At 37.2% G+C, this 17,635-nt stretch overlaps 1 protein-coding gene across 1 annotated transcript in view; it reads left to right on the forward strand.

Annotated features, from left to right (window-relative positions):
* Positions 1-688: 688 nt before the first annotated feature.
* Positions 689-17,635, forward strand: part of rimbp2b (RIMS binding protein 2b) — a gene marked incomplete at both ends in the record, with an annotated part of 81,375 nt that continues 64,428 nt past the window's right edge. Inside the window, 2 exons of the mRNA XM_079251354.1 lie at positions 689-814; positions 16,129-16,248. Of these exons, the coding sequence (XP_079107480.1) occupies positions 689-814; positions 16,129-16,248 (246 nt within the window). The remainder of the gene's footprint in view (positions 815-16,128; positions 16,249-17,635) is intronic.

Raw genomic sequence — 17,635 nt, forward strand, 5'->3', positions numbered from 1 at the left:
TTTTGATGGTTGAAACAAATTTCATAGTGAAGCGGAGTTCTTGTCCTTAATGGAATTGGAGCTGACAGCGAATGAAAATACCCTCACTGATAGTCTGCAGTTTGTAACACGCTAGCATGGATGACACAGTGGAAACTATATTGAACTGATGACTGCACCACTGGACTTTGTAGGGGGTCATTAATCTGCAGTCACAGTTTACCCCACAGCTACTGTGAATCATCACCGTAGAGTCAGAGAAAATTGTATTCTAATTAAGATGTTTTGTTCGTTTGTTTGTTTTCATCTAAACAAAAAAATCAGGACAAAAATGTATCCTGTATGGTATAAACCAGCCTTTCTTTATAAACAGCACTTGCCTGCTTTTTAATTACTGGAATGTAGATGCGGATGGCTTTATAGTTTCATGTATTTCCTGTGGCAGCTGTGCTATCTCCTCTGTCTGTGTGCTGACAATAATCCAACATCCATTATTATGTAACTCTGCAGAATAAAGATATTTATAATCTGAGCATGCTGGAGTTATGACATCATCCAGTGCTGCTGACCATGGCAAGCATTGGGGGAAGCATGCAAACTGTTCTGTCATGGTAGGTTATTATTCGTTACAAGCAGGAAGTATTACTGAGATGTTTGACATGGCTGATACGCGACCTAACTTGATATCTGTTTCATGTACTAGGGGACAATGGGTTGTCAGAAGACTTTCAAGGTGGGGAAACTCTTGAGACAGACTCAGAGAGAAGCAGCGTTGAGCCAGAAACAAAGGATAACCACAGCAAGGCAGAGCAGTTGGATGAGAGGCACAGATAAGGTGAGTATAGTACGTTGTTTCCCTGCGTGTTGTTTGTTAAGCTTTCAGGGAATAAGCTTCGATTTAACCATGTCTGGGCTCTGGCGGGATCAGCACCGGTTGATGCCTACATCCATAATCTGACCTCAGCCTGCAAATCTTGGCCAAGGCTCTTCACTGTGAATCATCATTAACTACTTCAGCCACATGTGTCACTGACTTTTATTTTCATCTCTTATGGTCATTTTGCTACTAAACAAATAAGATATCGTATCACTGCATTTACTGTGGGAGGCATTTGCTTGCTCATAAAAAGATTACCCAACATGCCATTATCTAATATGCATTTTTATTAAATATTACAATTAACAAAGTCAGCAAATGGATTCTATTTGGGCAGGTTTGCTTCATACATTACTGACGTCCGTAACTGAGCATATATTCGTGTTTGAATGCACATAAAATATATTTATTTATTGAGCACCTTTTCTGCTTCAAACCAACTTCAAACCAGATGCAGGAACAAGATTACTCTTTGGGATTCACATGAGCGTAAGGGACAACTCACCATGGGAGAGGTGTGAAGCTGAATAATACGCTCAATAATAAAAACAATTATGTTTTCTTGATGGTTATGATTGTGCCAGTGAGCTTCGGGTTCAGTTTTAAGTTGGACAATAGCTTCACAATTAAGAGACGATCTGAGACGATACAGCTAAATTTAAACTGCTGTTCAAGCATCATTGGCACAGAAATGACATTGCATGCACAATTATTAGCAAAGCTGTATTCTCCAAGATTAATTTTATTGTTGAACAATTGCAGTGCTCTCAGTCTTAATGATCATCAGATAATAGATACATTTTGACTTTCTGTGGGTAATGTGTACGTTTGTACAATTATAAGACGACCAATAGTTATTTAGAATTACACATGAACTACAGCATTCATGCTGTGCAGTGAGGGAGTCTGGAGTCTAAAGTGATCAACACCTGCAAACTGATGTGATGTGAAATTTTAATAATGTGAAAAATAATTCTTATAAGGTCAGCGTTTTTATCTACCTCAATGTTGTGAATGTTTAGTGTGTGATGTAGAATAATTTCTTTGTTGCTGGTGCACAAAATATGGTCAATTTATTACCTTACAATCTTAAAAATGTGTTCATGCTCCATGAGAGTGAGCTAACACAGGATGTTTGAGTATAATACCTCAGGGACAAATGGGTGTTCACTTCGGTAGTTGCTGTTGTGGTGGTGAAGGTTACAGAAGCCAACCTACTGCTGGTTTCCCTGACCAGCCTGAGGATACATGTTTGATGTTTTATAACTAAGTTTTTATCAATGCTGGAGTCAGGAGAGTCTGACTTCAATCATATTTTTACAAATTTATTATGTAAATCAGAAAATTGAGCCATATTCTTGTTTGAATGGTGTGGTTGTTTGCTTGACAGAATGCCGAATAAGCAAAATGTGAACTTTTTCTGTACCTGCAAAGAAACTAGTAGGGCATATAAAGTCACTGTCTGACTCTCATATGGAGTAACAAGAGGTACTCTGTCATAGATGGAGCAAGTGGTTTTGGTTGCTTACTCAGCAGGCAAATGACAGGAGGCAGAGCCACACCTCAAGGGCTCCAAAATGCCTGAAGTTGGTGCCACTCTTCTGTAAATAAGACTGGAAATAATGCTCTCCTTTAAAAGGGGAATGAGAAACAATCTGCACCCAAAATCCTGTAATCCGGTATAAATAAAAACTTGCTTTATGTAAAAGTTTCATCTGATATAACTAGTATTTGTAGCCAAATAATTAGCTGCCTCTTGGTATGTAATATTAGGTCTTCATGTCGTTTTTGTTACACTCAGCTTTTAGTTAGTATGCAGAACCTTTCACAAAAGGGAATGTCAGAGCGAGTTGTTCACACCTCCAAATGTGTCAGCTTGGATAAAGCCGGCCTGCAGCTCCTGTTCTGCCTTCTGACATCCTTTGACAGCTGTCTGCACAGGTTTGGGTCCCGTCAGTATTCTAAGGTACTCAGGCAAGAACTGAATCATTATTCAAATAATGTAACAAGCAAACACAAGACAAACATTAGCACAAGTAGCTGATGTATAGTGTACAACTCATTAACCTGGAGCGAAGACAAACTGTCCCGATCCCTATCGATAACACAGCTGTTATCAGTAGCAGTATATCATATTTGTTCTGTTGTTTTTTTTTCTCCTTCCTTCATGATTTTAGGCAGCATAATCCATGACCTTTACAGATTTTATTTGATGAGATAAATTATAGAATAAATTTGACTTATTAAAAACCAGAATATTTGTCTTTATTGCAACTTGAATCATACATTTGGTCACTATTATTTAAGTTCTTGGCTAAAAAAAACAACAACAAAAAAAACCCCCCTCAAATATATTTATGTAATATTGCAGTAAAATATTTGCAGAACTATTTTATTGGAAGCGTAACTTTGGATTTATTTCTTTTACAAATGGCGCATGAGGCAATCTGCACTAAAGCTGCCCGCCCGTAATAGTGGAAACATTCAGTGTCTTCCCTGCTCATTGTCAGAGCTTTGCACTTTTTCATTTAGTGGTTACATAGCAGGTAGGATATGGGTGGAAGCATTTCACAACCATTTCTGTTGTGGTGCTAAGTTATTAACAGGTGCTGTGGTCTCTCAGTTGGGTTTTTAGTGAATGTACTGCTGTAGCGGAAGGGCAAGCTCCAGGCAAAGGTAACAAGCAGCTGTGGTTGCTAGGCATGCACAATCAGGAGAGCATATTTGTTTTCAGCCCTGCTTCTCTGTTTTTCTTACAACAAAGTGCAGCACCACAATAAGCCACAGAGGGCAGCCATAGTGCACATGTTGTGATGCTATCCTCCACATCTCCTTATAGTGTGTGTGTGTGTGTGTGTGTGTGGGGGGGGGGGGGGGGGCAGGATGGCCCAAATAATCCTCTTTAATACCCTTCTGCACTTGATTTACTGATCTGTGATTGGATAGCAATGATGTTATTGCTGTTTATGATAGCTGATTGGTTTGGCTCATCGTATAGTGAGTAAGGGTTTGACAAGACCAGCCTAAAGGGAGACTCTGGCATTATGACCCATGACGAGGCAAGGCAGTGCCCCGGTGTCAGCTTGCAAAAGAGGATAGCTGAGAGCTACTGCAACAACACTGGGAGCACAGACCAGTGGGGATGTCAGAGAACCCCAGATGACCTTGCCAGCTTCAATCATGGCTGCTCATCAGTGGGAGTTAGGTGAGCAGGCTGTGTGATGGAACACATTGCTGGAAGTGTTTATTGACAAGAATGTCTGTGACTGCTGAGAATAAGATGGAGACTGACCAGTTTTGATGTAAGTAGACCAAAGACATCCTGGAGAGGGAGCAATGCTCAGGACTGCTGCACACTGCACTGCCTCTGCACCCCTGCGTGCTTGAATCTGTGTGACTAAGCGTGTGTGAGAGAGAAAGTGAGAGAGAGGGAGAAAGCAAGGGGGCGTGTTGATGTGTGTGCTCTGCTGCACAGCCACAGTAGTGTGAGCTGAATGATGCTCGCTGGCTGTCTCTCTCTCTCTCCCTCTCTCTCCCTGCGCTGCCTGGTTGTGCCTCTTTCTGCCGAGCACTGATGAACCATTTTATGCAACATAGCTGCCATAGCCATCGTCCTGGTTCTGCTGCAGGCTTCTTTTCTGCTCTGGAAGTCACCTCCCATCTCGTCTGTGCTTTCTGCCAAGGTAATATGCCGTCTACTGTTTGCTGTTAAGCTGTGTATGTTTTAGTGTGCCGGGGATTGTTGTTCTGACTCTGCTGCATGTTCCCTGTGCTGTTTCTGGTACAGGGATCAGGATGATCACAACATTTCTCAGTGGCAAAGGTAATTGAAATGCACCCTGCTGCCTTTTGCACACACATAGCCTACCCTGTGTGCATTTCTTGAGTGATGGATTGGCCTGTTTTCAGCTGTTCTGCACAGGGTGCAGGTTAGACAGCATGGGAGCCAGAGAACATTAGACATCATATGCATCAAGTAAGAAGTCTTTGCCATATTTTTTTTTTTTTTTTTTTTTTACATAATCTTTCAGTTTCTTGTCCTCTGCAAAAACACTGCAGCATTTTAAAAGAATACTTTAGTTGCCATAGCGAGAGCACGGCTGCACATCTGTGGGTGATATAACATGATTTCTGGGTTTGATGTTGGCTTGCTCTGTTGTCACTGCCATGCATGTCAGAAAGCATTCTCTGTAGATTACACATGCAAAGGATTTCTTTTAGTTTCAATTTTGGAAAATGATGAAGGCTACATGAAGGATATTGAACTGGAGATATTAATTTGAATAGAACAGTGATGTGAAATTTGTCACTCAAACCTTTGCACAGGATATCTAAAGATGCTGTTTTTAAGTGTAGTTTTTATACCATGCTATAGAGTTGACAGATAATGCTGTTGGATTGATTTGGATTTTTTTTTCATATAAACTGAAAGGTGCCTGCGTGTGTGTTCTTGTGTTGGTGTGTGATCAATTTGCTGTGTTTGTACATTGTGCTAATTGCTTCAGAACTCACTTTGCAATGACACACAGTCCTATAGGTGGCAGTCAAGAGAATGAACAACAGCAGTGGGAACAGACTGAACTGTGGAACTGTGATTTTCTTTAAGAGAAAATGTGTTGTCTATTTATCTGCAAGTACGCACAGACAGGCTGTTCCTGCTGCCTCCCAAGGTCAAAAATTCAAAGAGCCTCCATAATTAGGGCTGTCAATCTTGTCTCACACCTTGTGATATGAGGGAGAACTCAGAGGCTTACCTCCCATTCATACTGTAGTTCATTCTGCCCACCTTGACAAGCAGGCGTGGCCATTCATCATTTCACTGGTTATCCCTGAGCTGCTGGCGAGTGACTTTCATCTTCACTACACACAGGAGACAAGTATTCATATTTCAGACTTAAATTTGTTTGCCACCAGATGAGGTGATTGCAAGAAAGGAGGTGGTAGGATGGTGTCAGTGATGATGGTGATGTAGAGTGGTGGGTTGGAAAAGGACCGGTGTGTACAGGTTTAAAAAGGATATGAGACTATTGCTCAATATATATGTTTTAAACCCAATATTAAAGCAATATAGATACAACCAAAAAGGTATGTTTTACACTGCACATTTATTTTCATTCCTTTAGATTGTGTAGTGAGTCTTAAAACCTCACTTTCATCTTTCTGATGTTTTTGGTTGTTTATTTGTTTTTAGTTTTACCTTTGCAGGTCTGCTGTTTCTTCTTGAATTATTTATTTTAGTTGAAGATGGTGACTTAAAGTTGTGCATACATAAAGCCAAATATGCTGTCTTAAAATGTACTTTTTGTAACCATGAAATGAAAATAAATTAAATGTAATGAATGTACATACATGAATGGAATTAAGTGAAATTTTTGGAGACCCATTTGGTCTGTTTGTATAAATTGAATAGTTAGAGCATGTGTAGAAGTAAATCTGTACTCTTTAGAGATTAATTTTATAAAAAGACAAAATGTTCCCAAATAAGGTCAGAAATATCTTTGATATTCCTGTGATGATAAATCTTTTAACTTATAGATTGATACTGAACATAATGTACACAGTGAGCGACCTTTGGAGCAGAAACTGTATTCAGTGTTTTTATGACAGTGTAGGAGAGTGATGCCCGGCTGAAATGCAACACATGCGCTGCAGTGTGTCCTATTTATGGTATGTACTGTGTATGTTGCTCAGTGGATGAGCTGAATGATATTGCTTGTATGAATAATTGTCTCCGCTGTAGGAGAGGCTGAACATGGCTGCTGAGTGGAGGGTTAGCAGTGAGAGGGGCAGGGACCTGAATGACTGAAGCTGGGCTGTAGTAACAGCTGGAACACTGCTGCTGCTGGCGCCTGGATGTGGCCTGGATAAAGCACGTGACCCTGCCACAGTGTGAGGCATTAGTGATATGAACAGCAGGGTCCACGGCCGCTGTTACATAACACTGTCTTCGCTGGGAAATCTCTGTAAAGATGGGTCCGGGTGACTCTGTGACAGCAGAACGAAAGTGCGTTATCATTGTCAGCAACCACATCACTGGTTGTGAACATTAGATTGTCGTGTGCATGACAAAGTGAGCATTTGCCCCTTTGGGTAGTTTTACGTAAATGTTTACTTAAAAGACCTCTAGATCAGATCCCATTTAATGCATTTAAATGCTCTGCACATTTGTGTACACCCTCTTGCCTGAACACGTGTATTTACTTGCATGCCTTCACACCTGCATGTGACGGTTGCAGGATGTCTTTTTACATATGTACATGTGTTTGTTTACACCTAGCTTGTGATTATGTTACGCCAAATAACTCCCACAACTCAGACATAATGTAAGTAGATATGTTGCTTCAGCTGTCTACATGTTGGCAGATTGACTGACTGCTGTGGTGGGACTGGCTGCTGACATGGTTGGAGGGTAAATCAGAGTAATCTGTAATCACCTCAGGAATCTGACTGCTTTCATAATGGATTCTTTCTGGAGTTGATCTCAACTGTTTCCTTGCTTGGATAGACAAATCTCTGGTGTAAACAAACTGGGATAAGATCCCTGCTGTTTGTGTTATGATAGTGCAATGTCTTAGCCCTAGTTAGATGTGATGGTAAGCATTATTTGCGGAGATATTTGTTGAGTCAGTGATGAAATCTCTGTCCGTGAAGTGAAAAGCTTTATCTTCATTATTGTAATATTGCATCATGGATTAACTCCTTATAGGAATTATTGCTGTAATCTAGAAGAGGAATCCTGGTGCTGAAAGTCTCACTCCATATAAACACTATCATACATCAGAACTGAAAAACATACAATAAAATGAGTTATGGTTAAAACAATAAACAAGACGATGAAGTCATAGCTGTTTTACTGTTATGTCAGACATTGTTCAGGATCATTGGATTTTTCCAAACCATACAAAATACTGTTTATGGACACAAAAACAAATCTAAGGGTGAATAATTTTATCTTTCAGATTTTTTTCTTATTTAAAACTAGAATTGTCTTTTGGAAGCACTTCTAGCCTCTTCCACTACTTAACTTTCATTTGAGGCGTTGCTTTGGCTACACGCTGTCATATGATTGGTTAACTGTTGCCCAGTTTTCTGTCTTAGTATTTCTAAGATTTAGTTCAAGGCTTCTCTAAATTTAGCTGAATTCATTCCTTCTATAAGAATGAGTTTCTCTCAGCTGCTAAGAAGCATTCCACTGGAGAACTGTGTTTCCACCACATGAACACAATCCAGGTAATAGGCAAACAGAAAGAAATGCTTATCAAAATGTTGAAATTTCAGTTCATAAATATAACGAAATTTTCTTTTTAATTTGTTGAATTTTACCCAATCTAGCATGGCTAAAATGAGTCTTTTAAGTGAAAGCTTGATTAAAGGGTGTTTCTTTGGTCAGTTGTCCCATTACTGCTGAGGATTTCTGAAACTTTAAAATTGAAAGCTAGCTGGTTTTAGATTTGTAGCTTTCCTTCTTTACAAACTCATTGGTCATATTTGCTGGTTAATCGTGTTTTTGAGGAATGCATGTGGTGTGATCAGATATGTGAGTGTATTGGGCTATTGTGTTGGGCTAAAGCCACTGAGTGGTTGAAAGAGTTTTGGCTCAAAACGCCTAAACTGACTGGAAAAAGAGAACAAGTCTAACAAAAATTCTGCAGTTATTTTTTTCCTGGCAACTGTACTGTGGGCTCTTTAATGTTTCAACTCTTTGTGTTTGGCATTTTTAGATTTCTGAATAATAATTACTTGCTTTTAATGCAATACATGTAATAAGTAGTTTAGCATCTTTATTTTAGCTTCAATAAGATTTGAATAAAACAGGAACAGTTTTTTTTTTCAGTAAATAAAATTTTTCAGAAAGTTATTTTACATTTGCTCTTGTGTTAAACAAAAAATGGTTCAATCATTTAAAGAGGAAAATGGAAAGAGCTTTGGGACCATAATAAAGAGGCAATAAGTTTACCCCCGCACTTTAATTGTCTTATAATTCTGCTTACATATAAAATTTAATTGTGCTCACAGTTTTTAGATAGAAGAAGAAGTGGTAGTGTGAACCTTTATAGTATAAACAAATGTCAGCTGAGCTCTTCATCACCTAAATTTTGCTGTCAAAGCCTTCTTTGAAGTACGCCCAGACATCTAGGCCTTATTCGTTTATACTTTGCTTTGTGAAAAAGCAGATGGTGGTGAGATGTTAATGTCTGTTGACACCAGATTCTTTGCTGGGTTGCAAAGATCACTCTCAGGGTCAAAATGTTTTCATTTAGGATAATGTTAATTTGTCATACTCCACTACTATGACTAGCTACTGCAGCCATGTTGAATGTTTCTTGCTACTCAGGGGACCTCGATTCAAACACTCTGGGTTCAGAAATTAAAGTATATTATACAAACGTGCAAGTATAGACAATTATTTATTTATATATAAATATATATATATATATATATATATATATATATATATATATATATATATATATATATATATATGTGTGTGTATATATATATATATATATATGTGTGTATATTAAATATATATATATATATATTTATATATATATATATATATATATATATATATATATATATATATATATATATATATATATATACATATACATATATACATACATATACATACATATATATATATATATATACATATATATATATATATATATGTATATATACATATATATATACATATACATACATATATATACATATATGTACATATATACATACATATATACATATATATATATATATATATATATATATATATATATATATATATATATATATATATATATATATATATATATATATATATATATATATATATATATATGTATGTATGTATATATGTACATATATGTATATATATATACATATATATATATTGGGAGCGCGCACCACAACTGTTTTCGCCGTCATTGTAACATCTCATAAACAGAAGGATTAGGCTAATATGAACTCAATAAAAAACAAAATACAATGTCAACACATAGCATACAGCCCTACATGTTGTAGGTGATAAAAAAACAGTGCCGTTCACATGTCTGATGAGGATTCAACACTGTAACACTGTAGAAAGCTCAGAAAACTCGAAATACCATAATAGCACCCCTTTAATGAAAAAAAAAAAATTAAGGAAAAACGCACAAAAAAAAAAAAACTTGGTAGAACTCGCAAAATCTCCATGTCTGTGTTTTAAACGTAGCTTTTAGAGAATTTTATGTACATCTCTGGGCTGTCAGTAGGCCTGTCAGTATTCAGCTCAGTGAAGTGGAGGCCTGTTTGGATGTGTTCTGATAGGCAGATGATCACGCCTGAGTGTGGGGGTTGGGGATGATTATGTGGATCTTGCCAAAATCCACAGGCAGTGCTGATTATTTGTCAGGATTTGTTTTGTCATAAAACAGCTTATCTCCACAGGTTCAATCTCGGTCTTTGTGTCTCTGCCTTTCTGCGTATACTGTAGGTTTTTCTTAATATATCCTTTTGTCCATATCACAGACAGTTTTATTTTTATTTTTAACCCCAACTTGTGTTTCCCATGTGCCCTCTGAGAGTTCAGTACTGTTTGATTCATAGTTAAAAACAGCAGCTACAAAAGCAGGATCTCTGAAGTAGTTGTTGGACACAGTATCCGCTGCGTGTGTCTTTCATACGGACACACAAAACTCTGTGTATTGTCTTCCTTGTTGGAGGTTAATTGCTCACTCTTTGATAAAATATTTTTGGCAGGCATTACCATAGAAACACTGTGCCAGTCAGTTCAAGGCACACTTGTTTCCACACTACTTTTTATGGTAGTAATAATTAATGGGATGCTAATATGCTCTAGAGTTACATGTTGAATTTCGTGTGGCGTTGTAATAAATTTGGATGTCACAATCAAGTGAAATTTCACAGGAGATTATTGAAAATTAGAAAATGAGAAAAGCCTGGATGTGTGATTGTGTCTGTAGCACAGTGATTCTTGTTTTGCTGTGACTCATACATGGTGACTTGATGATGGGTTACATTATATTACTGTACAAGTTACTGGGCCCTATATGGTTTTCTTGTTACTCAACCCACTGCCTCCCTGCTGGGCCATCACTGAGCAGGGTCACAGGATAATTGCATGAAGAGACTTTAATAAGGCAGATTGAATTAGCTTTGCCCTGACTAAAATAAATTAAAGAGGTTGTTGTGACATGCAGCCCCTAAACAGCCTCATTATACCTGATCAGCCAAATATATTGTAATACACTCTTATCTTTGCTGATAATATAAGACGACGTTACAACATAAGTTTATCAGGATGGTTGTGTGCTGAATAGTACTCAAGGGTCAGTTCTGTGAAATGAGAATATCTGATCAAAATATTCAGAAAGTAGAAAAAATAAGAAATATACCATACAAATTTTCGAACAAAGAAAAAGGTGGCTTGCACTGAACGTCTCTCTGACAGAGCAGACTTGAAGTAAGTCTGTAAATAATAAATATGGTAAATAGGTAATAAAAAATAAGTAAATAAAAATTGTACAATACCAATAAGAAGTATATAAAAAAGGTTTGTTTTTTTTTAAAAAAAAGGTGGCTTGCACTGAATGTCTGACTGACGGAGCAGACTTGAAGTAAGTCTGTAATAATAAATATAATAAAATAAGTAATAATAAATTAAGTAAATAAAAAGTGTACAATACCAATAAGAAGTATATAAAAAAAAAAAAAAAAAGGGGGGCTTGTACTGAACGTCTGACTTAGCAGACTTGCAGAGTGATTGAAATGTTTTCGAATGCTTCTTCCAATTGAATCATCGAACAATTAAAGCTTTTGCTTGCTTGAAAAATTATTAGAATTCCTTGTATTATGTTGAATACCGCATATATATATATATATATATATATATATATATATTTAGAGCTTTGAACTTAAATAAGCAAATGTTAGAAAGTAGTTTAGTCTAATAACACTAGACATTAGTTTTGCACTTAGAAACAAAAAAAGTACAATTTTAAGCAGTGGCTATGGATGTGAGGTAAATACTGTATGTCAGTATGTGATCTGCAGCAGATGGGTTAGTTAATCCATATAGATCAGGTTGGCTTCATACAGGGGAGGCTTCTTTCAGACAACATGCAAAGACTTTTTCAAATTATGCACAGAGCAGGTTTCCTTCAGCATCCAGTAGTAGGCATATCCCTGGATGCCGAGAAAGCTTTTGACCGAATCGAGTGGACATTTTTATTTGAAACTCTTTCCAGATATGGTTTTGGTCCAAAGTGTTTACAATGGATCAGAGGTTTATATAAAAACCCTGTTTCAGCAATTAAGAGTAATGGCATGATCTCAGCTCCTTTTTGCCTTGAGCGTTCTACTAGACAAGGTTGTCCTCTGTCCCCTTTACTCTTTGTTTTAGCTTTAGAACCGCTGGCATGTGCTATCCGACAGGATAAAAGCATTACAGGTATTACTAATAATAATCACAATTTTAAACTAAATATGTATGCAGATGATATTCTTTTGACTCTGTCGAAACCTTTATACTCCATACCGAGAGTTTTGGAAATGTTTAATTTATTTGGTAACTTTTCAGGTTATAAAATAAATTGGACTAAAAGTGAAGCCATTCCGCTGAACATGTGGACACATATTACTGATCTGGGATCTGCTCCCTTTGTCTGGAGACCAGAAGGCATGAGATATTTGGGAGTTAAAATTAGAGTACCCGTTAACGAAATATTTGAATTAAATGCTAAACCTTTAGTGGATAATATGAAGGAATACTTAAAAAGATGGTCTGTTTTACCTTTATTCTTATGGGGTTGGGGAGAGATACTGAAGATGAATCTCCTTCCAAGATTGAACTTTTTATTGTCCTCGATCCCACTGTTCATTCAGAAGTCTTGGTTTGATCATATCAATAGAATGTTTTCTTCTTTTTTATGGAAGAATAAAAAACCTAGAATTAGTTGGAAAAAACTATCCCTACCCAGACATAAAGGAGGTTTGGGAATTCCAGATGTTTATTTATATTATCTTGCTTTTAATGCCAAATATTCTTTAATTTGGGGCTATAAAAAGATAAGAGAGGAAGGGAGTTGGGATTGGCTTGAGGAATTCTTGGTAAAGGAGAAAAATAAATGTGTATCACTGTCTTCACTCTGGTACACCCCCACTCCACCCAAAAACATAGGCAATTATAATATTAAATTTTCTTGTGTTATAAGTAGAGAAATTCATAAAAAATTAGCTACCGCAAAATCATTTCTTCCATCCTCCCCAATATTGTGTAATAGTGCCTCTAAAGCTGCAGGGACACCACTAAATAATATAGTTTGGCGTAAAGAAAATATCACGGAAATCTCTCAAACTGTAGAAAACGGAGAAATTCTCCCCTTTGAAGAAGTAAGGAAAAGGCATAATTTAAGCATGAATAACTTTTTACAGTATTTTCAGTTAAAGTCAGTTGTCTCCAAACTTCCCAAGGAATGCTTTGATTATAATTTTGAGATTGATAAAAAAAAACCTCAGACTTCTATCCTCAAATAGAAGCACAGTCTCAGGTATATATAAGCTATTGCTCCAGTCCTCTTCAAATCCAAATTTAAAAACAGAGGCACAATGGGAATCTGATTTAGGGGTCCAGCTCACATCCACAGAATGGGAAAATATTTGGCGTGATATTAAAATAATCTCTAAATCTGTTAGAGGAAGAATAATACAGCTAAAAATTCTTCATAGAGCATACATTACTCCCTCCAAACTTAAAAGAATAGACCCAAGTATCTCAAATCTTTGTTGGCATAAATGTGGACAAGTAGCTAATCTATTTCATATGTTATGGCTCTGCTCAGCTATTAATCTCTTTTGGACAGAAGTCTGTAGGTTAACCTCAGTGCTTATTAATGTAGATATAACTCCATGTCCATCCTTATGTCTGTTGGGTCATAGGACCATAAAGTTTAAAACAAGACTAGAGAAGAAAACAGTGGGCTTAGCATTTCTGGCTGCCAAAAGAATAATTTTATTTAACTGGAAAATTTTCAAGCCAAAATGCTTCTCCATAGAAACATGGTTATCTGAATTTCTAAATCTTATAAGCATGGAAAGAACAACGGATATGCTAAATGATACTAAAATCAATTCTGAAACTATTTGGAAACTAGTATGGGAACACATGGGATCACAAATGATGGTTTGATGATAAGTAAGTAATTATCTTTTTTTTATACAAGGGAGACAGTTTCCCATTGCACATAGAGGGAACGTGTGTCTGGGTTTTTGACATGTAGTATACAAATTGCAATGTAGCTAAAAAAAAAGGGGGGAAAGGAGAAAAGAGAAAAAAAAAAGTTTTGCATGGGTAGGTAGATTTACATAAACGTTGGTATGTGTGTTTATATTTTGTATACAGATTTAAACGCAGTTGGTGTATGTATGTATAGGCTTTATAGATGTATGTAAGAATTGTATGTATGTATGTAAGCAGGCATGGACATGCTTATCACCTGGCCTTTTGGGCTTCTGATATAGGCTTCTCTACTAAATACTTTAGCGTCAAATATGAGTATGCACACCCCCCAACCCCCGCCTTTTTTTTTTATTTTTTTTTTTATATATGTGTTGTTGTTGTGTGTTGTGGGACTGTGTTGGTTTGTTTGTTCTGGATACTTAAACTATGAATAAAAAAAATAAAAAAAAGAATTCTTTGTATTATGTTGAATACCACATATATATATTTAGAGCTTTGAACTTAAATAAGCAAATATTAGAAAGTAGTTTAGTCTAATAACACTAGACATTACTTTTGCACTTACTTAGAAACAAAAAAGTACAATTTTAAGCAGTGGCTATGGATGTGAGGTAAATACTGTATGTCAGTATGTGATCTGCAGCAGATGAGAGATGAGCATCTACAGACGTTTAAATGAATGGGAGCTCTACAATGCTTTCAGAATCAAACCTTTCGGCTCGGGTTTGAGGCAGGGCAGAAACAGCCTGTGCCCAGATGTCTTCTGGCTTGGGGAGGTTCTAGCACTGCCTCCTGACATGGGAAGCAAACATTAATTGCCCATTGGCCCTGCATTGGAGATGTGCAGCTGGGGACATGTGGCTAAAAATAGCCCCGCTTGTTCCCATGAGTGGCGGGCACACAGCACCATAGTATTAGTATTCAGGACTAAAGCATGGCATGGATAAAAAAGGTCATCGCCTGGCCATGGCTACAAATGTCATGGTGGGGCATAAACAGGGCACAGAGCATGACAAACCCAGGGTAGAGACTTGCTAGCAGCACCTCAGGCTTCATCATTGTATGGACCAAGCTACTGAACCACTGTCCTCTATTATTGCAGGGAAATGTCAAATGGAAACAGCCAAGTGAGGGTCATGAGATCCTGTGTTTTGTTTGTAGCTCAGCTGCTTCCATACTGGTTCCATAAAGTCTTTCCCTCCATGCCGCGATGGCTTGCTATACTTGATTCGAGTTACAGCTCTCCCTCTATGACACAAAAGCAGCATCTGGTTCCACCTGACTGGAGCCATGAATAATTTAATAGGGGGCATTATTATTTCCAGCCAGCTCCACTAGCTTGGCAATAACAAGCAGTTTAGATAGTGCTATCAACGTTGCTGCCTAAGTGGTTGAACATAGAGAGAGCTGTTATTTTACCTTGCTTGCAACTTTTTCTTTTGTGGGCTTGCAAGTATGTGGTTGAATAAGTGGTTAAGTGTTCTTTCTTGTATATACATTTTTATTTTACTAATAGACATTTTTTGCAGGCTTTGAGATGTAAGTTAACAGAGCTGAGATAAATAGTGAGTTAATTAAAATAATAGAAGTTACCATAATGTCAGTCAGTTAATGCACACATTAAACAGCAATGGAAGTCAATTCAAAGCTATTTTAAAAGTTTTTGGGCAAGTTGCCCGTGACTTTGAACTGTTTAATGTCAAACTGAACCTTTGAAGTTCCACAATGGGAGATTGTGTCATGGTTGCAATGTTTGCTCTCCTGTTTGCTGTATTCCCACTCAAATCTCCTTCTGGCTCTGAAAGGCCACCCACCTACATTTACACGCGGGAAGTCAGCAGAATAAATCTTCACTCGGACTTTGCAGCAACACTGAAATATTGTTTGTAATATAATAAATGAGTAAAGTCTGCCTGGTAAGTATTGCAAACAGCTCTATTTAAATGGCTCAGCGTTATTAACATTGATTTGAATTTAGTGGGAACTGACTGGTTTTTGTTCTTGTCTGTCTCCTCCACCCCTTCAGTTGAGAAATGAAGTTTTGTCCCTCCACCACGTGGACAACTTTCATCTTCTAGACGACAACAGCAGAGCTTTGCAACTCATCCCAGAAACCCTGAATCACCAAAAGCTGCAGCAGAAGTTACTGGTGAGTTCTCTGAGGCAATGGAAGATAAAAGGTTTGTTGATGGTTGACTTGCTGCTGGCCAGTAAGGGCAGCTGAGGACTGCTGTGGAAGCGTTTGCTGTCAGCTGTTTTTCGCTTTCATCTTCTCATCCCTGCTTTGGATTATGAGCTTGTGATCCATGAATCATTTGACCCACAGTTAGTATAACTTTGAAATGAGCTTTGCTCACTTCCGTTTGTGTTTGTTGATTCATAATTTGGGTTAATTGGGGTCAAAGTGGCGTTTCTCATGACCACTCTACCATGTTAAGAAAGAAGCCTGCACTTTCACTTTATCTCCTCCCTTTTGCCTGAGCCTTTGGGGGGCTGGTGGGCAGATTGAAGTATTCAGTAATTCTTAACAAAAACTATATCTTTCTAATCATTTAATTTCTTCACAAATTATATAAGTTGATCTTTTCAGCTTCCGTTTATTGTTGAACAGTGTTAAGTAATTAAGATAGTAATATAAGTTATATTTAAGTAAAAAGAAGGCATAGCTGGATAAAATAATTAAATCAATCTTATACAGATGCACAAGTAACAAAATTAACTTAAAAAGAGCTGGATCATTGCCTACATCTGAGTTTTGTTCTGTTGCTCATCTAACAGTTGCACATCATTGTGCTGAGATTATTTGTTTTTCAAAAATGTTTAAATGCAGTGAAATAGAAAATGCACCTATAAGGTTTCTTTTTCTTTTTAAGAAAATATGTTTAATTTGGAAAGAATTTTGTCCCACTTGATTTATTATGTGTGACATGATGTAATGAATAATATATTATAATATACAATGTAATGTGTAATTTTGTGGCAAATAACACAAGAAGCACATTCTGGAGTTGTGCTTATTTTTTGCACAGGTTATATATTTTAGAAGTCCTGGACCTTTTCACTATTATTTCTTGTAGAGCGAGGAGACCATGTAAGCATGTCGTTGAAGATGTTGTGGACAGTAAACAGCAGGTTTCCTTTGCAAATCAGACTTAGTCTTCCTCAGGCTTCCTTTAGGCTGCGATCTCACAGCGGAGGCTGCTTGTAATTCCCCAGGCTTCCCCCGACGTCTGGGGTTCAATATGAATGAGCTCCATCGATTAAACCTCAGTGTGATGCTTGTGCAAAGAGAATGAGTCTAGTGTGTGTGTGTGTGTGTGTGTGTGTGTGTATGGGGCTACTGGCTTTCTCTCCCATGTCTCCTCAGCACTTAGCAGACTGTTGTTTTCGCAGAGGGTGATATTATGGGTGACATCTTTCTGCTGAACCGTAAACTGAAGCTTTGTGCTTAACAGTTTCGTCATATGTGTTAATAAACAATATAACTGATATTTTCAAGACATATATAATGAGGTTGAGGGATTTTATTGGCAGTA

Source organism: Telmatherina bonti (assembly GCF_933228915.1).
Source record: "Telmatherina bonti genome assembly, chromosome: 13".
NCBI classification, from domain to species: Eukaryota; Metazoa; Chordata; class Actinopteri; order Atheriniformes; family Telmatherinidae; genus Telmatherina; species Telmatherina bonti.